The 23,085-nt window shown below is 35.2% G+C and overlaps 1 protein-coding gene and 1 non-coding gene across 3 annotated transcripts; both read right to left on the bottom strand.

Annotated features, from left to right (window-relative positions):
- Positions 1-4,075: 4,075 nt before the first annotated feature.
- LOC137729473 (protein kinase STUNTED-like) lies at positions 4,076-7,825 on the bottom strand. Of its 2 annotated transcripts, XM_068468435.1 has the most exons (11): positions 7,683-7,825; positions 7,184-7,477; positions 6,970-7,043; positions 6,760-6,878; positions 6,557-6,672; positions 5,826-6,380; positions 5,492-5,740; positions 5,236-5,399; positions 4,912-5,139; positions 4,671-4,820; positions 4,076-4,566 (listed from the first exon to the last, which is right to left on the bottom strand). In XM_068468435.1, the coding sequence occupies exons 2-11, from the start codon at positions 7,353-7,355 to the stop codon at positions 4,306-4,308; spliced, it is 2,088 nt and encodes a 695-aa protein (XP_068324536.1). In that variant the 5' UTR covers positions 7,356-7,477; positions 7,683-7,825; the 3' UTR covers positions 4,076-4,305. The 2 variants fall into 2 exon arrangements, with proteins under 2 accessions (XP_068324536.1, XP_068324535.1); XM_068468434.1 differs by lacking the exon at positions 7,683-7,825 and having other exon boundaries at positions 7,184-7,627.
- An 8,805-nt stretch (positions 7,826-16,630) lies between these two features.
- Positions 16,631-16,733, bottom strand: LOC137730367 (U6 spliceosomal RNA). Its single transcript, XR_011068129.1, has one exon. It is a non-coding gene; the product is annotated as a U6 spliceosomal RNA (small nuclear RNA).
- Positions 16,734-23,085: the final 6,352 nt, after the last annotated feature.

The raw sequence follows: 23,085 nt of genomic DNA, 5'->3' as shown, positions 1-23,085 counted from the left end.
CACAGCAAGTGGTGCAGGTTTGCATATTTCTCATATTGGTAAATCAACATTATCTGTTTTTAGTAACACACTTGCATTGAAGAATGTTCTACATGTTCCAAAGATCTCACAACACTTGTTATCCATCTATCAATTGTGTAAAGACAATAGATGTCGATTCATTTGTAATGATATTTTGTTCTGGGTTCAGGATAAATCCACAGGGACAATCATAATCAAAGGGTTATGTAGAGAGGGTTATTATCGTATTCCTTTCAACACACCAAAGAAGCTATCATCTGCATTATCTCATAAGCACACATGTTGTCTAGCAAAACCTGTTAATATAAGCTTATGGCATAAAAGACTAGGACATACATCAAATGTCATCCCTTATGTCATTCTACATCAAAATAATATCCTTGCATCACTTGATACAAGTCAATCAATACGTACACCTTGTCTGGAAGGAAAGTTTACTAACCTGTAGTTTAATTTTCCTGTAACCAAGTCTGTACAACCTCTAGAGGTTTTGCATAGTGATGTATGGGGGCCTGCCCCCTTGTTATCTCATGCAAGATTTAGGTATTATGTAACCTTTATAGATGAGTGTACTCCATATACATGGGTTTTCCCTTTGCATAATAAATCATAAGTTTTTGCAACATTTGTGCACTTTTATGCCAATTTTAGCACTCAATTTTCTGCACAACCAAAAATTTTACAAGGTGATGGTGGAGGTGAATATGTAGGATCCAAGTTTCAGCATTTCTTGTTACAAAAAGGCATGTTACACCATAGATCTTGTCCCCACAGCCCAGAGCAAAATGGGTTGGCAAAAGGGAAACATAGACATGTTGTAGAAACTGCAATCACATTACTTCAAACTGCAAGTTTACCTGCTAAATTCTGGTTCCATGCTTGTGATGCAACTACATATTTGATCAATAGAATGCCATGTACTACTTTACAAATGAAATCCCCTCACCAATTGTTGTTTAAACAGGTTCAAGACATTAATCATTTGAATTTTTTTTGTTGTGCATGCTTTCCACTACTTAAACCATACAACAGCTCTAAACTATAACCAAAGACAAAAACCTGTGTTTTTCTTGGTTATGCAGGTTGTTATAAAGGTTTTCTTTGTCTAGATATTACAACTCAAATAATATATATATATATAGGCATGTTTTGTTTGATGAAACAACTTTTCCATATTCTAGGGCTGCACAATAACCCAACTTAAGACATCCATCATCTACAAGTATACATGAGCATTCTCAGAGCCCTCTAACAACATCAGTTTCATTAAATAATCAGGTAGTATTACCTGCATCTCATAATCATTCATCAACATCTCAGACCACAGAGTTCTTGACCTCACATTCATCTAGTGCTTCAAATACTTTGACAGCATCTAGAGCTTCAGATTCCTTGAATACACTTGCATATAGTGCCTCAGAGTTTATTCACTCATCTTCACAGAGGTCCAGTATAGTACAACATCCTCGCTCTCCTATACAGTATCATATCCATGTGGATCCTGACTTTCAACATAAGCAATTACATGTTGTATTGCTAATACGTTTGAATGTTCATCCTATGCAAACAAGGTCCAAAAATGGAATCTTCAGAAGGAAAAAAAAAAAAAAAAAAAAAAAAAAAAAGCTTTCTTAGCTTCTATGAGCTATTCTCAGTCATCTGTCACAGAACCAAAAACCTTCAAAGCAGCTTCAAAAATTTCAGAGTGGCAAGATGCCATAATAGAAGAAATTAATGTCTTACATACACAGAAGACTTGGTCTTTGGTTCCATTATTAACTGACAAGAACCTAGTTGGTTGTAAATGGGTATACAAGATTAAGAAAAATGCAAATGGATCTGTTGCAAGGTACAAAGTAAGATTGATGACAAATGGGTATAGTCAGGAAGAAGGAATTGATTATGGAGAGACTTTTAGCCCTGTGGTAAAGCCTACAACTATCAGGTTAATTCTTGCATTAGCTGCACAGTTCAACTGAACTCTTAGATAAATGGAAGTGAAAAATGCATTTTTGCATGAAGTTCTTCAAGAGGAGATGTATATGGAACAACCCTTAGGATTTCAAAGTTCAACACATCCTTCCAACTATGTTTGCAAGTTACATAAGTTTTTATATGGCCTTAAACAGGTTCCTAGAGCCTGGAATGACAGGTTCACAAGTTTTTTACCAAGTTTAGTGTTCAAAGCTTCACAAGTTGATCTTTATCTGTTTGTTCAGCATTCATCCAAAGGCATTGTGATTGTGCTACTATATGTCGATGATGTGATACTTACTGGTAGCAGTTCTAAGTTAATTTCAAATGTAATTACAGATCTCAGAGCTGAATTTGATTTAAAGATCTGGGGAAACTATATTATTTCTTGGGGTTGCAGATTAGTTACACACAAAAAGGGTTATTTGTGTCACAAACAAAGTACATCAATGAATTGGTTGAAATTGCTGATTTACAAGATTGTAAGCCTTTAAGGTTTAGGGTTTAGGGTTTAGGAATGATGGAAAACCATATCATAGTCTTGATCAATACATAATGATTGTTGGAGCTATTCAATATCTCACATTTACAAGACCAGATATACCATTCTCAGTGAATCAAGCATATCAATGCATACACAATTCTCTGGAATCACATGTTATTGCAGTTAAAAGGATCATCAGATATCTCAAAGGCACTTCAAATCTTGGTATTCAATTTAGACTATGACCAATACATCTCTAATCCTACAGTGATGCAAATTAGGCTGGTGACCCAAATGACAGACGATCCACTTCATGCTTTGTTATCTGTCTTGGTTCAAATCCAATTTCTTGGGCATCAAATAAGCATCACACAGTTTCAAGGTCTTCCACAGAAGCTGTGTACAAAGCTTTAGCAATTATAGTTGCAGAACTAACTTGGATTAGGCAGTTGTTTTGTGATTTACATGTTGATATTCATCTACCTCCAGACCTATATTATGATAATATCCCAGCTATAGCTCTTTCAACAAATCCAATGTTTCATGCCAAGTCAAAACACAATTAGATAGACTATCACTTTGTGAGAGAAATGGTCACTCAAGGAGATCTTCATATACAACATGTTTCTTCTGCTGAGCAATCTATAGATATACTTACAAAAGGCTTGGCAGCACCCTTGTTTCAATAACACTATGGCAATATTATGCTCAGTTCACTTGAGCATATGATTGAGGGGGATGTAAAGATCCAAGTGAAGAGAAGATCAAAGGTCAAACTAAATGACACTTGTCAGTAGATTGATGAGTGAGCTGTTATAGGTTGTTACAAGTTAGTTGAGATAAGGAAGAGAGATAGTTGTTTAGCTAAATATCAGCTAAGTAAGGGATAAATATATAACAACCATTGTAATGATAGCTTGATCATCAAGAAATCAATATACAGTTTCACTTTCTCTCTCTTCTCTCTTTCTATTCTTCTACATTATGTGAACCTCTTAAGAACAAATTCATCAATATTAACACAACATAGATAAGTTAAATACGAATACCTAAGAATTACCATAAATTAGAATCCACAAGCAATTTAGATTTCACCAGGTATTTGAGAAAACCTCAAGTTTATTGATTGAAAGATAATAAGATACTGTTCGCTAGGAATTCTAATAGAAAAGAAAAATGCGAAAGTAACAAAATATCCTCAAAACTTAAAATGTCGTTTTGGGCTAGTAAAACAAAAAATTTCACCAAAATCCAAATAGCTCATATGCAAGGGCAAAGCTTTGCATCTTGTTTGTGACACTGTTCAATTCAAAAGGCTGGTCATGACCCAAATTCGCAATGCTTGGCTTTTGATGCCAATTTTACACTTTTTCAACTGTTCTTCGATCCTTTCAGTCATCTGCTGTTCCACATCATTTATACTCAATTTTTATACATTGGTGTGTGCGGGAGAACATAAGCCGCACGAGCATCACATAAATATAAAACTAGTAGTAACCAAAGGTCTACGTATAACTTTTGCATCTAAGCCTCATCGGTTGACTGCTTTGAACAACAAATTTCATTATACCACAAAGCTACAAAATGTCAGCCTCACATTCTGTGATCATGTTGAAAATTGAGTTTTTGACAAGCTAATTTAAACAAGCTACAGATTTTCATCCCTTCACACTATCACTTCAACGATTTAATTGTACAAGTTTATTTACAATCCACCCCAACCATTGGGTGCACACTTTTTTTTTTTTGGGTTTCCTATATTGTATAGATGCTAATTTCCTTGCTACACAAGGCAAACTTACAAAATAAGAGAGTAGAAAAAGATGTTAATCAAAGCTTGATGATCTGCTCCATTTTCCCTTCAAATATTCTTCCCATGAAGGGTTGTTGCTTCGCTCCACACTACTTGACGATGTTGTTGTATCATCATCCACATCGAGCAGCGCAAAACCTAAATGCAACTCTGCGCTCGAGTTTGGATAAACTTCATCGTCATTATCATCTTGGTTTTTTGACTCCTCTATGTCAAAAGATTGAGAGTTCACTTGCTTTTCGACATCTGATTCCCCTTTTAGAAGCTTTAGTATCTGAAGGGAAAGAAAAAACATGATGAAACTTGGAATCCTTTCCACATTAAAACTAAACAGAAACTTATTTCCTACAAGTTAGTAAGCATAAGAAATTTTTGTACCTCACTCATTTTTGGATGAAGGCGGGCTGAGCATGTGATGCAGAGTTTCGCTGCCCGAACCATTCTCATCACCTGAACCTCATCGAACTTTGCATCCAAATTTGGATCCAGTAAGTCTTTGACATCCCCACTCTCTATTTTCGGCTTTGCCTGAGATGGAATTCAATGTCACTTATCCGAAACAGATCAATTAGGTGAAAATTAAGAATGAAAAATCAAATTATAGAGGTGAATCTCTTACCCACATGACCAAGCTTTCTTGTTCTTTGGGAGTCTCAGAGCCAATTGGTTTTCGTCCTGATAATAATTCAAGAAGGACCACTCCAAATGCATGAACATCAATTTTGTCACTGATTTTTCCATACATGAAATATTCAGGAGCAAGATAACCAAATGTTCCCACCACATCGCATTCAGTCTTAAAAGATGTAGCTGTTGGTCCCCATATTGCAAGGCCAAAATCCGATAACTGTCATGTAGATGCAAGCATTTAGTCAGTTTCAGAGACACTTAAGGTTGTGGTCATATTTTAAACACCATCTATATTACTTCGATTAAGCGGTACCTGTGGTTCAAGATCTTTGGTGAGAAGAACGTTGGAGGACTTGACATCTCTATGAATAATTGGTTGAGGACATTTTCCATGTAGATAATTGAGGGCTTCAGCAATCCCAACAGCAGCATTAAATCTCACCTCCCATGACAATACAGATTTATCTTTGTTCTTGCCTGCATCAATTATCATCTTGAAATCAAAATGGGTTCTGAAACTTCTTACCAAGAACGTAAAACATAGGATAAAAGTACTTGAACACATTTACCATGTAAGTTTCCCTCTAAGCTTCCTTGAGGTAAGAAATCATAAACAGAAATGAGAACATTGTCTTTGATACAAAACCCGAGCATAGGCAAAATATGTTTGTGCTTCAAGGAAGATATAATATCGGCTTCATGAACAAAATCCTTCCATGCTTCTTTTGATGACTTCATAAGCTTTACTGCCACTGGCTTGCCATCTGGAAGAGTTCCCTTGTACACTAGGTTGCATCCTCCTTTTCCGATAAGATTTTCTGTTAAAATACAAAGAACTTAATCGATAGAGAAGTATTTAAAAGAATTCAAATAGAGAGAAGGGAAGGAAAAATTATTTCAAACCTAAGGCGAATTGAGAAGTTGAAGCCTTCAGAAGCTCATGATTGAACCATCTGCAACCAGATAAGTTTGTTTCGAGCAGACGCTTGAACCCTTCAGGAAGTTTATTGAAAGCAGGAAAACTACCCTCCATACTCTCATGAACAATGTCACCAATACTTCGTTCGAATGGATTTTCTTTGATAGTTGTACACTTAGGAGACTGCCATGGAGAACGGTCTGGCAAGCTCATCACCCATTGCACCACAGACATGTCCCTTATGGCGGATAATTGAGGATCTGCAGAATTCACTCTTCGAAGTAGGGGCCAACCAAGGTTCTTATCCACATGTCCTGCTGCACCAAGTGAAATTGATCTCCAAGGCACTCTCTTTTGTTCATTCTTTGTGTCTTCACTGTCGTGCTTCGAACCATCTAAGGAGCTCTTTGCCATATCAGAAGGTGATTTTGGGGTTTCTCTATGCGCCTCGAAGTCACTAAATTCAGATGAGTATCCTTTGGGAGTGAGACTCTCATAGCAAAGACTTGGTCTTGGGTCTTCGGTGAGACCTACAAAAGCTGAAAAACAGAATGTAGTATTCATTTTTACTTTCTGATTCAAGTGATATTCTAATAAAAATGTAAAATGCAGGGAGGGGATTCGAATTTGAGTGCAGAGGGTGGAGTAGGCAGTTCTAACCAACTTGGCTACACCTAAGTCTGCAGAATTTAGTATTTTGACTCAAAACACCAACCTGGTAGTTGATTGCTAGTACACCGTCTGAACACAATTTTCCCATTGTGGATGGCCACAACATCAATGGTCGGTGGCAATTTCTTAGCACAGAATTTCGCCGTAGAATCCCAACCGCTGCAAAAGAACTCTTCTTAGAGTAATGCGACAAAAATCTTGAAAACTAATGCAAGTTTCTTTCTGAGATCAATCTTTGTCCCTTACCCTAGAGTTTTTGGCTTACTTGTGCCCACAACTATGGCCACTGTAGAATGGTTTTTCGCCTCTCTAACTAGAGCTTTTCGGATTGACCTTCCTGTCAAGACCTGACCGATGAGCTCTACCTGAAATTTAAAGCATAAAAATCCATGACCAGTCTCAAGTTTTGGAACAATTGAACCAGTGCTAGAGTAGTGAAGATTAAGAAGTATAAACCTTTTTCATGTCACGTAGCCCCTCATAAGCCTCTACGTAACCATCCAACATCTTCTTGGTTTTCGAGACATAATCTGTACATAATAAACGTAATGTCACCAACAGTCTCGCATGTTATGCTGTCAGGCTCGATCTGAATAGCTAATATCAACCAAATTAAACATAACATTATTGAAAAATAGATGAAAATTAGACTAAATCTGCAGACATTTACCAGAACTTCGACAGACTTGAACTGCAATCACGCATTCTCCGGGCTCGGCAACTTTAACGAGAGCCCATCCGAGCAGCTCTGTGCTCTGGCTATCAATTGGAATCCCAACCAACACAACATTCTTCTTATTCTTCTTCTTTATCAAACCTCTCAATACCTCCTCAATTATCATTCTCTTTATGTTTATGCCTCTCTCTCTCTCTCTCTCTCTCTCTCTCTCTCACAATCTCACCATTTCTACAAATCTTTTCTGTTTTGCAACCTTCGCACTTCTTGAATTTAACATTTCAACCTCTGCAACAAAAACGCTACATAAAATTAGAAAAACCCAAATTTCCCATCAAAAGATTGCAGATTCATAAAATTCCAAGAATTTGAAAACTTGAGAAAAAGCATTGTATGACGTATAAAAAAAAGAAGAGATAAAGCAGAATCAAGAAGAAGATAAACGTCAACCGACAAAAACATAAAAAGAACCAAGAAAAAAAGAAACTTGTACCTAAATCTTGTACCGACTCCTTGCTCAATCCAAACATGTTGTTTAAAAGCCAATGCTGCCAAGTAAGCATCAGCAGCCTTACCTACTGTAATTAAATTCAACACCCAGAAATTCAAATAAATTAAATATTAACAAAAACGAGTGCTAATCTTAAAAAAAATAAAATAAAAAATAAAAAATAAAAAACTTCCATAAAACAAATGGGTTTTTTTAGAGAGAAAAAAATACTTAAAAAGGAAATCAAAAACAAAAAAAAAAGAAATTCAGAAAAACTGTGGGTTCTGGGAAATGTGAGAGTAGAAATTGAGAAGGTTATGAGAGGACATTAAAAACCGGCAGTTTTTGTGGGAAATCCCAGAAATGCGACAAAAGAGAGCAGACGGACTTGGACCATCTTTTTGCGGATTAACTAAAAACAGGAGGAGAAGAGGGCTGTAGACGGCTGCGGCCGTACCATTTATTTATATTCAATTTTTTTAAAAGAGAACTAACTGGTGGCTTTGGCACCATATTCTATCATTTCAGAAGTTAAGAAGATTTATAAAAGCCTTTCAGCTACTCCATCATCGTGCGAATCACTAACGTCAAAAATTAAACTCAAGACATGCAATATGAAATATAACCCTGAAATTCACCTTCAACTACTAAACTACTCCGTAGTAGTGCTTAAGCAAAAAATAAATAAAAATGGAGTCACGACGGATAAAATTGTCGCATCAAACTTTTGGACAAAAAAATTGGCATATTTATTTGAAGATTTTATAATTGGGGGTCGGTTCTAACCCTAATGTAGCTTGGTAATGAATATGAATAAAATGTAGATGGGGTGTTTGAGTTTTCATAAACTAGTGGTCTATTTTTTAGATTAAGCCTTTAAAAAATGAGTTCCATAACTAGTTAATTGAAAGTGGCTTGGTTGGTGGAGTGTGGCCAATGGCATGACATTCGTTAAAGAATAATACCAATCGGATTTGAAGAAGAAAATTTTGAAGTTAAGTGAATGAGGAGGTGCTCATCTGCTATAGTCAATATCGTTATGTACATGTATGTTTTAAGTTAAGAGATGACAAATTTCACCAAAAAAAGAAGATGAAAATCATAGATTATTTGATGAGAAAATTCTGTTTTGCTTTGTTATGTTTTGCACATTTTAGTCAAAAGCCACCGTAGGAACCAAGGGCGGATGGATGTAGGGACTAAGGTGGTCCAAGGATCATCCAAGTCTGGAAAATATACATGTGAATGTCTTTGAGGACCCTCCGAATATCTGGTATGTGTTCCTTTTGTACCTACTAAATGTCTAATGTAATGCATGCTAAGCATATCTCAACGTGTTGCGTTGACAGTACTCAACAAGTTCTCTTTATATCACTCATCAGATTGCTTTGGCATATGCAATATCTGTTGACATGTGCATAACGAGCCCATCAAGTGAATAAACTGCTTTCTTTTCAACACTTCGCGCTCTGTTCCTATCTAAAAAAACTTGTATTTAACACTGTAATTTCCCAAAGTTCAAATCCTGGATCTGCCTCTAGGTAGGAACCATATTTTCTATTTTTACAAATGAAAATCATTGTCAAATGTCAGTTCTAATGCCTTGACTTTATATGATTAGTTTCAACTTTTAAGGAAGGAAGTTGATTTTCACACTTATTTTAGCACCTCACGTCTCTTTTTATATATATATATATATATCCATATTCACTGTATAAATTAATTAAGAAGCCACACACAATGGCCATAAATAATTACAGGTGTATAAGAGCTCGTTTGGATGTGTTTTTAAAATAATTGAAAGCGTTTTTAGAAAAAATCTTTTTGGGTTCCAAAAGCACTTGAAGTGTTTTTTGCAAGAAACACTAGTTATGTGATTTCTCCAGGAAGCACTTTAAGTGCTTTTTCATGATTTACATGCATTTCTACCTAGAATTGGTTATAAAAATATTTTCATTAAAAGCGCTTTCAGACATTTTAAAAGTACATTCAAACGAGCTGTAAGAAGGAAGAAGAAAAAAAATGTGTGAAAACTATTTTCTTTTTAATAACATGTAATAGCATTAAAAGACAACCGTTTTAGCGCCTTAGCTTGATGACATTGTGCGATCGGTCAGCTTAAAACTTTCATTAGTCAAATCATACATATATATCAATCACACTTTTGTACCAACTAATTCTGCTAGTTAGTTGGTGTTTTAGTCTTAAGTCTTTTAAGTATTTCTCTTTTCAAATGTTAATTGTGTTTTCTGGGTAACCCGAAAAAAAAAAAAAACATTTACGTGGTTCAAATGTTGATGTGTTTCCTTAATATATGAAACTCTCTTACAACTTTTTTGCTTGCCAACACGGAAAACTTTTGTGGTTGAAATTAAGATGATAACACGACACAACCATCAATGAAATGAAATTCAAATCGAGAAAATCATTTTCCTACTTAGCTTCAATTATAGAGCATATATTCTTACACATATAATCGAAATTCGAGTTTAGCCTAAGCTTTCCGACCTCCTTGTGACAAGAAACACTCAAGTAGGAAGAGCACTGCCACATGACACGGGAGTATGTATCTTGATTCATGAATCGTCTATTAAAATGTGCCATGTGTTCCATTACGTAAATTATCTAATTTTTATGTAAGTAAAAAGTTGTAACTCATGATTTGTTAGAAATGATAATGTTATTTCCCTTTCTTTCTTTTTTTTTTTTATGTTTTTCTCATGTTGTACCTCATCCTCATGTTGAACTTTTAATCTTGACCCGTCACTTGATCAAAACAAGAAAAAAATCTTGACCCATTACTAAATCAAAAGTTATTCCAACCGACATTTTGGCGTTAGGAGCTAGTCTTCCAAAACCTAAAGCTTCCATTTAAGCAAATCTTTTCATATAATACAAAAAAGTAAACCAATCTGGCATTAGCAACAATTAAGCAGCTCCTAATTGATAAATTAAACTAAAGTAGGGTTTCCACTTTCCAGCTTATTCCACCGACGTTTTATAGGGTCTAGCAAAGGGAGCTAAGTGCTGTTCCGTTGGACCATGCTGCTCTGTCACCATTTTTTGGATCCATGCATACACATTATTTGTTAGGAGAATATATAGTAGGTCAAGAGTCTCATGACATGCCCTACTAAACTTTGTTTTCCATAATAATGTCAACTATTTATACATATATACAAACGAAATAAATCAAGGACATAAATAGTAATCACGTACGCACATGCATAATCAATATCTTTCTAAAGTAGCCACTTAGTACTACGGTCTAATGGTACTGTTCTTCGCTTGTAAGTGAGAAGTTTTAAGTTCGATTCTCGTTAAAGGTAAATTTGAACTACATTATTACTAACTATTATGAGGTTTAGTCCACTTCCTCACTCCTTTAACAGAGATATTATCGTTTGTTAAAAAAAATATCTTCAAAGTATTTGGCATCAATGACATCATTTGATTTTGATTTTGAATTGTTTTTAGTTAGTTTGAATGTCATCGAAAGTAATAGAAAGGCATGCACGCATTTAACGATTAATGCACGCTTAATCTATATAATATATTTTTTTAATACAAATGACATTATTATTTGAATCTACACTAATGAAAGAAAAAGAATTTGAATCTAAAACGAACTGAGTAAGGCAGCACTTAATAAATATTTTGCGTTGCTTGTAGCATTATTTTATTTATATATTAAAATACTGGAACATTAAACCTACTTCTGGCCCCTAAGTCTCTGACCCCTCTGAGATTCGATTGGTAAGTGAGAAGTAATGTGTAGAAGGTCTCAATGACGACTTTGATTCCTAACTGAATGGAAGTTATGACAGAAAAAAGATATGAATTAATAAAATTAAGTACAATACTTACATTTATTTAGTACAATTTTTAGCTAAAGGTTACATATGATTCATGTAAATATAAGTACTAAATATAATCACCATTTGACGATCAAGATAATGATTGTATTAACTGTATGTAAGTATTGTAGCCAAATTCATAAACTAATACACTAAGAAAAAATTAGTGCATGCATGTATTTACGAATGGGAAGTGATTTTCAAACACATCTTTTAGTTTCTCATATACCTTTTTTTTATTTCTAACCATTACATTAAATAAATCAAACGAAATTAATAGTCAAAATTAAACATAATTGCATAAGAGGCTAAAAAAAGTGTGTTTATGAGTTTATTACTTCTCTATATAAATAAACAATTGACTGTGTGTCCACCATATTGTGGTGGCTATTTCTTCCAATGGGCCTTCCTTTGGATGAAATTAGGGCTTAAGCCCAAATCTTCCAATAGCCATTTTCATTTGACACATCACGAGTTAAGTTTTTCTCGCCAACACACTTTATTAGTCTATCATATGAAAGGGGCTTGTAAGCTCAAGCGGTTATAAGCACTCAACTATGGTCTCGGAAGCATGCAATCTCTCTTCATATGATATTATCAAATATGTTAATTCATAATTAATAAGCCGGTAGCCACTTAGTACTACGGTCTAGTGGTATTCATTTTCGCTTGTAAGTGAGAGGTCTTAGGTTCGATTCTCCTCAAATACGAATTTGAACCACATTATTGTTAGCCTATTATGAGGCTTAGCCCACTTTCCTCACCCCCTTAGTGTAGAAATATCATTAGTTCAAAAAAAAATAATAATAATAATAAGCAGGTTTGCAATATAGCAATGAGGATCCCCTCGTGTCTGTTCATTATACATCGTGCAGTCAGTTTTTGTTAAGTACTGTTTGTGTTCAATTTTAAATAGAAAAATTTAAAATGATTTATGACCGCACGATTTACAATGAATGGACACGATGTGAGGGTCCGGAGAGGAGACATATGAGTTGTGTCAATAATGTGTTATATATATATATATATATATATATATATATATATACATATATATATATATAACAAACGAGAAAAATATAGAGGAAAATGAAATGTTGAAGATTTCAACATTTCATTTTAAAATAATGTGTTAAACGAACATGTAAGATTGTGTTATATATACTGATTCATAGTATGATGCATTTGATATTTTCATTAACTTTATTTTGTATATGCAAAAGACTCAAATAGTTATGAGTATTGCATCAAAAAAAAAAAAAAAGAAGAAGTTATGAGTATTAAATCATACGCTCGGAATTCAAACTCCCTATATCCTTATTCCCTTGTATTATTGTAAGGAGGAATAAACAAGCATACTCAACATATGAGATTATATTTATCACAAAAGTTTGTTCATAACTAATTTGTTGAAGAGATTAAATTTGTTTAGTTAGACAAGACAAGATTTGAAAAAATAAGGACCATTTTATAACAAAATGAACTGAACTTGAAAATGTGTTTTTAAGTATGAAATTTACATTGTAAAAAAGAGAGATTAAGTTTGTTTAGTTAGACGAGACGAGATTCGAAAGAAAAAGAGACCATTTTAGAGAATATTGACTTGAAAATTTGCGTATAACCATTAAAATTACGAAGCAAAACAGGAAAGAAAAAAAAATGATTAAAAGCTTCATTTAGTTAGATGAGATAAGAGAAATGAGGAGGGGGAAGGCATATTGGATCTTTCAATGGCATACGATCTCTTTTTAGCTCCAATGGTTTTTTTAAGAAGAGAGAAAAGCATGTTGTAACGCCCCAAAAATTTGGAAGCTAAACATAGTGGTAGGCCAAAATAAAGTCATGGTTAATCTTTACTCTATTAACCACAATAAATTTATTTCGGTTACTTTATGGCTACATTTAACCTTCTTGTTAGACTGCCTACGTACCCTCAAACGACATCAAGCCATTCGCAGTTCACTGTCATATATAAACCGTTTACTAATAATATTCAAGTGGCGGATATGTTCAATACTAGATTCAAACAAACGAATAACATCAAACGAATATCAAATATGAATTCAAAATATCGAATTTAACTTAAAAAGGCAAGGTTGGTCCACTGGCCACGTGCCACCGCAAGCGGCGATTTCCGACAAACTAAAACCTAATTTTCTGACTAACTCCAAAAATTACCAAATTTCACAGAATTGTAGAACACATCACGGAGAAGAAGTTTCATACCTGGGCCGAAGTCTAATTCAGCCCCAAAATACCTGAATTTTCCCTTGATCCGTCGGAAACCCTAAAGTGAGTGTTCTTCAATTCGTTGAATCCGCTGCTCCGCCGCCCCCAAACTTGTTTGGGCTTTGTTCCTGGCCTCAAGAGGAGGCTAAAGTGGTGGGGGACGAAGGCAACACCTTTAGAAATGACGAATCACTGCCATGGAACCCTCGGAGCCACCGACTCCGTTCTTCACGAAATGGAAGCCAAACCTTGTTGGGTTTGGTTGGAAATGGAAGAGGGAGGGTCGCAGAGTTGGTTCCAGGTGGTGATTCAACAAAATTCATCAGAAAAACCGATGAAAGATGTTGGACAAATGCGAAGGGAGTCAGGTTAGGTCACTCGGGTCAAGGAGGATCTGATACTTCTCTCATCTCTCCATTCTCTCATTTCTTTCTCTCCTAATTTGGCAGCCCTAACCCCTCATCTCCCTCATTTTTCATCCTTTCCTCCCATCATAGCCACACACGTAGCTTCATCACCCTCATCCTTGCTCCAACAAAGCTAGAGCCTTCTAGAATTAAAGGGTCAAAATGACCAAAATGCCCTTGTCTTTGTTCGTTTATATCTTCTTCGTTATAACTCCATTTGAAGAACAGTTTTCGCCTACGCACTCATGGGATCAAGCTCTATCTGAATATACCAAGAAATATGGAAAAACATATAAGGATAAAATACATCCTCGTATAATTCTGTTTAGCCAACTAGGGGCATTCTCGTATTTTTAACTTATCGGAAAAAAAAAAAATTTAAACGCCGTAAATATAAATACGTCGTAACTTTGAATACGACACAAAATACTTAATTTAATAATAAAATTCAAGAATAGGATTTCACATTTCCCTTCACTTGGATTTCATAATCATCAATTAATTTGAATTTCATAACCAAATCACATATTTAAAAAATAATCAGGGTATTACACATGTGATTACCTACAAGACCGGGTCATCAAAAACACAAATAGATTTCCTTTTAATGAGGAAGGAGATCGTCTAACTTGTAAGGTGCATCAAGGATGAGAATGAAAATGTCTTAGCTACAAAGAACACAGTTAAAGATAGGTGGAGAGGGTATTTTCATAATCTTTTCAATGAAGGACATGAAAGGAGTAGTTCTTTGGGGGAGTTGAGTAACTCTGAAGATTGTAGAAATTCCTTATTCTACCGCCGTACCAAGAAGGAAGAAGTAATTGTAGCTTTGAAAAAGATGAAGCATAGAAAAGTAGTGGTCCTAGATGATATACCGATCGAAGTGTGGAATGTCTTGGGAGAGACGAGTATATCACGACTCACAAACCTTTTTAATAAGATTTTGAAAACGAAGAAGAGGCCAAATGAGTGGCCAAAAAACACTTTGGTGTTTATCTACAAGAATAAGGGCGACGCACAAAATTGCATGAACTTTAAGGGCATTAAGTTAATAAGTCATACAATGAAGCTCTATGAGGGTAATTGAGCATAGATTGAGGCAATAGACATGAATCTCAGACAATCAATTCGGGTTCATGCCAGGGTACTCAACTATGGAGGCAATCTATCTCTTACGAAGATCAATATAAAGATATAAAGATTTGAAAAAGGATATGCACATGGTCTTTATAGATTTGGAAAAAGCATATGATAGGATCCCAAGAGATATTCTTTGGAGGATTTCAGAGAAGAAATGAGTACCAGTAGCATATATCCAAGCTATAAAGGATATGTATGATGGAGTAAAGACTATTGTAAGAACTCATGAAAGACAAACCGAATGCTTTCCCATAACCGTGGGGTTACATCAAGGTTCATCTTTAAGTCCTTACCTTTTCGCATTGGTAATGGATAAGTTAACGGGACATATCCAAGATGATATTCCTTGGTGTATACTTTTTACAGACGATATAATTTTGATAGATGAGACTCAAGAGGGAGTAAATGCGAAGCTTAACCTTTGGCGGGAAATATTGGAATCTAAAGGACTTCGCCTACGTAAGTCAAAGACAAAGTATATGGAGTGCAAATTTAGTGAGAACGGAGGTGCAAATGAGTTAGGGGTGAAAATTAGAGATCAAGAAGTACCAAAGAGCGAATGCTTTTGCTATCTTGGATCTATCTTGCAAAAGAACGGAAAATTGGATGGAGACCTCAATCATAGAATATAAGCTTGATGGATGAAGTGAAGGAGTGCATTAGGTGTGTTGTGCGATTGTCGTATGCCACTAAAGCTTAAGGGAAAGTTTCATAGAATGACAATAAGACCATCAATGTTTTATAGCATGGAATGTTGGGCAATGATGCATCGACACATACACAAAATGAGTGTAGAGACAATAAGAATGCATTGTTGGATGTCTGGCGAACGAGAAATGACAAGATTAGAAATAAGGATATCCGAGGTAAATTAGGAATAGCAGAAATTGAAGATAAGATGAAAGAGAATCGGTTAAGGTGGTATGGACATGTGAAACGAAGACCTACAGACGCTTCGATTAGAAAATGCGGCTACGAGACAGAAGCTCAAGGCCAAAGAGGTAGGGGAAGACCTATGAAGGCTTGGAAATAGACTCTAAGAAAAGACTTGGACTATTTGGGTTTAACAAAAAAAAAAAATAGCACAAAACTGAGCGCAATGGTGTTCTAGGATTAATATAGCAGACCCCACTTAGTGGGATAAGGCTTTGATTGTTGTTTTGTTGTTTGTTTAGTTAGATGAGATAATATTTGAATAAAAGTTTCCATTTTAGAGAGTTAACTAGAAAAAATTGTGTTTAAGTAGGACAATTAGAAGAGAAACAGAAAAATTAAAGTTGAGGCAAGATTCAAAAAGTAAAAAATAAAAATAAAAACATAAAAATTGGACCATTTCTCTATTTATGCGTGTCATCCTTGCACAAGGGTTATGCTAATCTTCTCTGTATCGTTCAAATTTAATCAAATATATATAAAGAGATTGGTCTCTTTGGCTATTGTCAATGTGGGACAATTAATCCCTTTTTTTTTTTTTTGCAAAACATTGCGTATTGTTCTTTCGGGTGCAAATATTTACCTATTGATTTTCAACACAATTAGTTTTTTTTTAATTGTAAAGGAGGTTACTTTATTACTAAAACACAACTTAATTACATGAACAAAGGCCCAAATACATAAACCACAAAAGCAAAAGATGGACCTCCATAGTAACCCAAGAGCCCAAACTATGTTTTGAGCCCAACACAAAAATACACAAAAACAAACTCTAACAACTTCCTCCACCCACTGCCGCCAAAAGCGTCGCAGCAACACAATGAGCACAAGCCACCACTGCCAACATTTGCCAGGAGCCCAGCCAAACAGCACCTCAGAGATGGAAAGAAAATAAACTTCGTCCTCCGTCAGATAGCATCTCACATATCGCAACCACCAAGTAAAAGAAACCAAATAAACCCGTGGGATTTCCACAAGCAACACTGCCAAAAAAGGCAGACATAGAGAATGTGGTGGTGTGTAGGGACAAGTCTATTAAGGGACCACCTGAAAGCTCAGATAAATGGCTGTGATGACCTATGAGGGCCACCCAAGTCTAGGCAGTGGTGGAGAATAACAATAGCCATGGCTGCTACATGCTGTGCAAAACAGTTGGAGGAAGAAGAAAGCCAATTTTTTTTTTTTTAAATGACTTGGCCAAAACGACGTCGTTTTGAGCCAAGTCATTAAAAAAAATTAAAATACTCACGTGATAGAGCACTTAAATTAGCAGCATCATCTTGAAATTGGTACCAGGCAAAATATCCTTTATATAAAAATAATAATATGCTGGACTGACTAGTCAAGCCTTCTAGTCGACTAAGATAGATATGTTAGTCAATAAATCAAAGATTAAATGACTAATTTCAGTTACCAATAGTTATCCTAGTCAGCAAGCTATCAGTTTGTTCCAAGTTATTAGCATGTTAAATGAGCATGATTGTGAGAACATACTTATTAAATATTCAAGTGATCTATGTAGAATGTAGATGTATGTGAGATATGTGACACAATATAAGTAACTATGAACACAAGATGTTTTTTGCCCGAAACCCACCTTTGGGTTAAAAAATCAAGGACTCTCCACTGAGTCCAATCCACTAGTATAATCAAGGTTCTTCCAAAGTACCACGTAAAGCCCAATTCGTCAGCTTTACCTTCGTGCAACCTTGCCTCACAAAAGATGGATTTCCTTAGGTCTTCACGAAGAAGCAACTCCTCCTGAGGTCTTCACCTTGTGGCACAGAGACCAGCTCACGAACTATGCATATAATGATGTGACAATGATATGTAGTTCTAGGTTCAAATGTCTAGTCAGTTTCTCCAATCAAACAGTTGAAGGAAGAAACTGACAAAAATCCTAAAGTGGGTCAGTTTTAAAGATTTGAAACTAGAAACACTTGACCACATATTTAATGCAAAAACAAAGACAATGCAACCCTATTCTTCAATGATTGGGTGTTTAATGCATAAAAAAAGGTTTTGCAACTAGGGTTTCATAAATGAAGAACAAAGAGGAAAGTAAGGTCTTAATGCCTTTCTCTCTCTAACTTTCTAGAAAATATAATCTGAAAACCCCAAAAAAATAAGAAAACCCTAGCTGGGGATCTCAACCCCAAAAGCTTTTTCACCTACCAAGGACACATGTCATCCTACAATCTGATTAAAAGAGATTAAGGGCTGAGATCTAACTATTGGCAGAAAGCTGTCAAGAAGCCCATGTGAGTAGGTCTTAATTTGTGTGCATTGGCAGAAAGCTGTTAGGAAGCCCATGTGGGTATGTCTTAATTTGATAAAAAGCCGAACAACCAAACACTAATTAAACCATTCAAAAACTCTAATTTAGAGGTTCGCATGATAGACAAAATCAAACTATACATTCTTAATTAAAAAAAAGTACAACCAAAATTGCAATTCTTTAACTAGAACAGTAACGGGGTTTAAACTAAGTTCAGCCTTATTTATTTTTAATTTGTTGTTAATTTCTTAGGATTTTTTTTCACATCTATTTTAGTGTTAGTTCATACATATTTATTGTTGATTCGTTCAGATTTTATGATATTACTTGGATTGTGTTACAGTGTTTTTTTTTTGTCTAAGATTATGTTACAGTGTTAGTTCATACATATTTTTTAGTTTCATCAATTGAAATAGACCTTTTTTTTATTAATTGATATCTGTAGAAAATAGAACTATGGAACGATATTACAAGCAAAAATCATCATCAATTAGTTCGGACAATCCTACTCCAAATAGTTCATCTCCAAATTTGGATAGTTCCAATCCTATTCCGGATAGTTCCCCTCTAATTCCAAATATTTCCAATCCAATTGCAAATAATTCCACTCCACAACAAAATAAGATAAAAGTTGATTCTTGAGAGAGACCCTGGAAAGAGAATTCCAATGAAGGATTATCTTCCAAATATTCGAGATAAGGTTCGAAGAGCATATATACTGATGGAGCCTTTTAGAGCTAAAGATCATGATTTTTCATTCACTTTGCATTTGAATAAAAAGTGACGGTTCGTTGACAATTGGTTAAATGAATTTCATTGGTTGGAATATAGTATATCTAAAGATGCCGCATTTTGCTTTTGTTGATATATGTTCAAAGTCAACTTTGAACAATCAGGCAATGACGTCTTTAATGAGGTAGGCTTTCAAAATTTGAAGCATGCAACAACATGTTTTGAAAAACATGTAGGACTAGTTGGTAGTTTTCACAATAAAGCTGTTGAATCACTGGTAATCTAATGAATCAAAAGACATTGAAACGGTTGTGATCAAACAGTCAGAAGAAGTTCGTGTGGCTTATCGCACTTGCTTGAATGTGTCAATCGTTGCACTAAATTTTTGTTGCGACAAGGTCTTTTATTTTGTGGTCATGATGAAAGTGACACTTCAAGCTACAAAGGTAACTATTTGGAGCTTTTGCAATTCGTTATGGATCATGATGAGAAAATAAAGGTGGTTGTGTTAGATAACGCTCCAGGAAATCTCAAGCTAATTGCTCATTCAATTCAAAATGATCTTGTTCATTCATGTTCTATTGAAACCATTAAAAGCAAGCAAATTCAAAGATAGGTATAGAAATATTCAATGAAGAACATTACCCATAAAATATGCTTGATGCTCCTAGGAACTCTGAGATGGAGATGAAAATAAAGCTCTCAAAAACTTTTCTAATTCAAACCCCAAAAAACCAAATTAACCTTAGCATGGTCCTTATAAAGAAGGCTGAGTTTTAGACAAGAAAGGGACAAGAAAAACCATGTGTCATGTGCAAAGCAATTTGGAAAGATCTAGGGTTGAAAATCCAATTTCGGGAAAAAGTTATCAGATGACCCATGTGGGTTGTCTTAATGTGTGTGTCCAGCAAACTGGAAAGTAGCGAGAAATTTTGACTAGACAGAACCACTAAACAGAATGAAATGGAAATAATGGCATGGAATGCATATGTATGAACAAACCTTTGTTGAGAGAACTTAAGCTTTTGAAATGATAATTCCAGCAGCATGATCCCAAAAGAAGCATTTTAACCCTAAAACCAACTAGAGCATGTGTGGTACAATTTACAACATTTGACAAGGGAAGCCAAACAATAAATCTTGACTTCACACTACAAGATGGAATTCACATTATGGTACTTTGACTAGTTTGATTTCTATTTTTTGGTCCGCGGTTAATGTGCTTGAAATGATTGTTGATGACGACACCAATGATAGTGTGGCCAAAACAAATAGGTTATTGAGAGATATACAATCTTCTGAGTTTGTGTTTCTCCTACTTTTGATGAAATTTATATTGAGAATCACAAATGATTTTTCACAACATTACAAAAGAATGATCAACAGATTGTGAAAGCAATGGCTTTAGTCAACACATGTAAAGAACAACTACTCTACATAAGGAATGATGAGGGGTTTGATCTTTTGGTTGACTAAGTATCGGTATTTTGTGTCCAACATTATTGAGGTTATTAACATGAATGAGACATATGTAGTTCAAGGGAGGTCGCGCCGTAATGCTCACAAAAAGACCAACCGTCATCATTACAAAGTGGGCTCTTTTTTGTTGTCATTGATTCCCAATTTACAGAGTTAAATGATCACTTCAATGAGACAAGTACCGAATTGCTCATATGTTTGGCTAGTTTGAGTCCAAATGATTCTTTTGTAGCTTTTGACAAAGAAAAGCTACTTCACCTTACTCAATTGTATCCTCAAGATTTTATGAAGCAAGATCTATCGGCACTTGAAAATCAACTCGATGTTTATATTCATTCTATAAGTTCGAGAAGTGACTTTTCTCAATTGCAAAGCATTAGTGATCTTACTAAGAAAATGGTGGAAAAAGGGTTGCATTGAGCATTTCAATATGTGTATTTACTTATTGAATTGGCTTTGGTGTTGCCGGTTGCAACTGCTTCAATAGAGAGAGCATTTTCCACCATGAATATCATTAAGAGTCCACTCCGCAACAAAATGAGAGATCAATGGTTAAATGATAGCTTACTTGTTTAAATTGATAAAGTTGTTTTTTCTTGTAATGACAATGAATTATCATGACACGTTTTCAAAGTACGAAAGCCCGTCGTGGACAAATTAGTATTTCTAGCTTGTTTGTTTGCACAAAGATTATGAATGAAAAGTTGTAGTTTGCCGTTTATTTGTTCAACGTTGTTTTCATCTAATTTGTTTTGGAGCTTTTATATTAGGACCACCCAATGTTAAAATCTTGGATCCGCCATTGGTGGCGCGACCACCCGAGTCGGTGTGAACATTGGAACTCTACGCACCTTCTCATTGAAGGGCCACAACAGATCCTGACTAAAAATGATTGCCAATCAATACAAAGATGGAATGCTGATAGGAGCATATTTATGCTACTTAGTTATGTTGTCTCCTTGCATTTATGGAGTTAATTACTATTTATTTCAGTCTTTTAAGTTATTTTCGTATGTTTTTAGGTCCTAATGACAAAAGGAGCAAGAAAGAGCATTTTGGAGCTAAAAGGAGCATTTTTGGGCATGGATTGGATAGCTTAACCATGGAGTAAAGAGGATGGATGAAATTGAAGTTAAGAAGGGCTAGGAAAGGCTACAAATCTGGTGGAAGAAGTCCAAATGCAAAGAAGATAAGGAAGAAGCAAGAAACAAGGAACCTTATCCAACCTTATCTTATCCTATCCTAACCAACCTTATCCTTTCCTAACTCTAACATTATCCTATCCTATCCTATCCAAATCAGGTTAGGACTTAAATCTAGCTAATTAGAGGGGATTAATTACACATTTAAACACCTATTTCAGTTTCTAGAAGCCTTATCCATGTGTTTGCCGCATGTGGACCATTCCATATAGGTTTAGGAATTGCAATCCTCCTTATACACTTATATCATGTGTCCTTGGCCCTTTAGGTTTAGGAATCTGCCCTAAACCATTCCTTCTAGAAACCTTATCTCATCCCTATAAAGATGCCGCACCAAACCTTCTAGAATTCCCTAAATCCTAGCCGTGCACTACCTATTCCATTTCCCATTTGGTTTCTGCCTTGAATTAACCCTTTTTCAATGGGATTGTGCAATCCTTTTCCTTCACTAAGTGTGCCTAATTAGCCTATATAAACAGCCCTATGCCGCACCATTCAATCATCCACTCACACATTCATTCATTCATACTTTCATCCATCAAACACCACAATCCATTCTACACCACCCTAGTGCCGCAAGCAAGGAAGCAAGGAGAGGAGGACTTGTGCAATTTGCCATCCAAGGGAGTGCCGTGCATGCCATTGGAGTGTGGAGCGTTTTTCTTGGTTCTTTCTATCCTTAGTCTTAGTTCAATGTTTAAATTTAATTATCTTTGTTTTGCGAACATGAGGAACTAACTTCTTTTTAGTTAGAGGAGAATTTGAAGCCATGATTATATGTTTTATATGAATTGATTACGTCCGGTTATTATTTCTTAAGGCATGAATGTGATTTGCTTATCTAAGTTATTAAAACCGGTTTATGTATGTGGGTTGGGGGTTAACACTTAATTTGCATGCATAAACTTGATGCTAGAGTATAGGGGGGTTTCACGTAATTGTTATTCACTTATATTCACAAGTAGTGGAGGTTGCTAGTCACAATCGTGTTAAGTAAATCCATGGTATGAGTCTTATGTGTTTCATAGTGATGAATGCCTTGTCAATGCTTATAGTTTTCACAAAACTTAATGACTTTTGATATGTATCTTTGTTATGCATCTCATATAAAGAACTTGAAAAAGATAATTTGGTTGTAATGCGTTTTCA

Source organism: Pyrus communis, chromosome 3 (assembly GCF_963583255.1).
Source record: "Pyrus communis chromosome 3, drPyrComm1.1, whole genome shotgun sequence".
Classification (NCBI taxonomy): Eukaryota; Viridiplantae; Streptophyta; class Magnoliopsida; order Rosales; family Rosaceae; genus Pyrus; species Pyrus communis.
Note: the sequence above shows the minus strand (reverse complement) of the source record. Positions and strands in the feature narration are given on the sequence as shown.

Excerpts from the sequence above, each read along its gene's own strand:
- LOC137729473 (XM_068468435.1), bottom strand. The coding sequence starts at position 7,355 with ATGATAATTGAGGAGGTATTGAGAGGTTTGATAAAGAAGAAGAATAAG. Across the intron at positions 5,400-5,491 it reads CTTAGAGGGAAACTTACATG|GCAAGAACAAAGATAAATCT; the intron begins GTAAATGTGTTC and ends TAATTGATGCAG. Across the intron at positions 5,140-5,235 it reads CCAAAGATCTTGAACCACAG|TTATCGGATTTTGGCCTTGC; the intron begins GTACCGCTTAAT and ends TCTACATGACAG.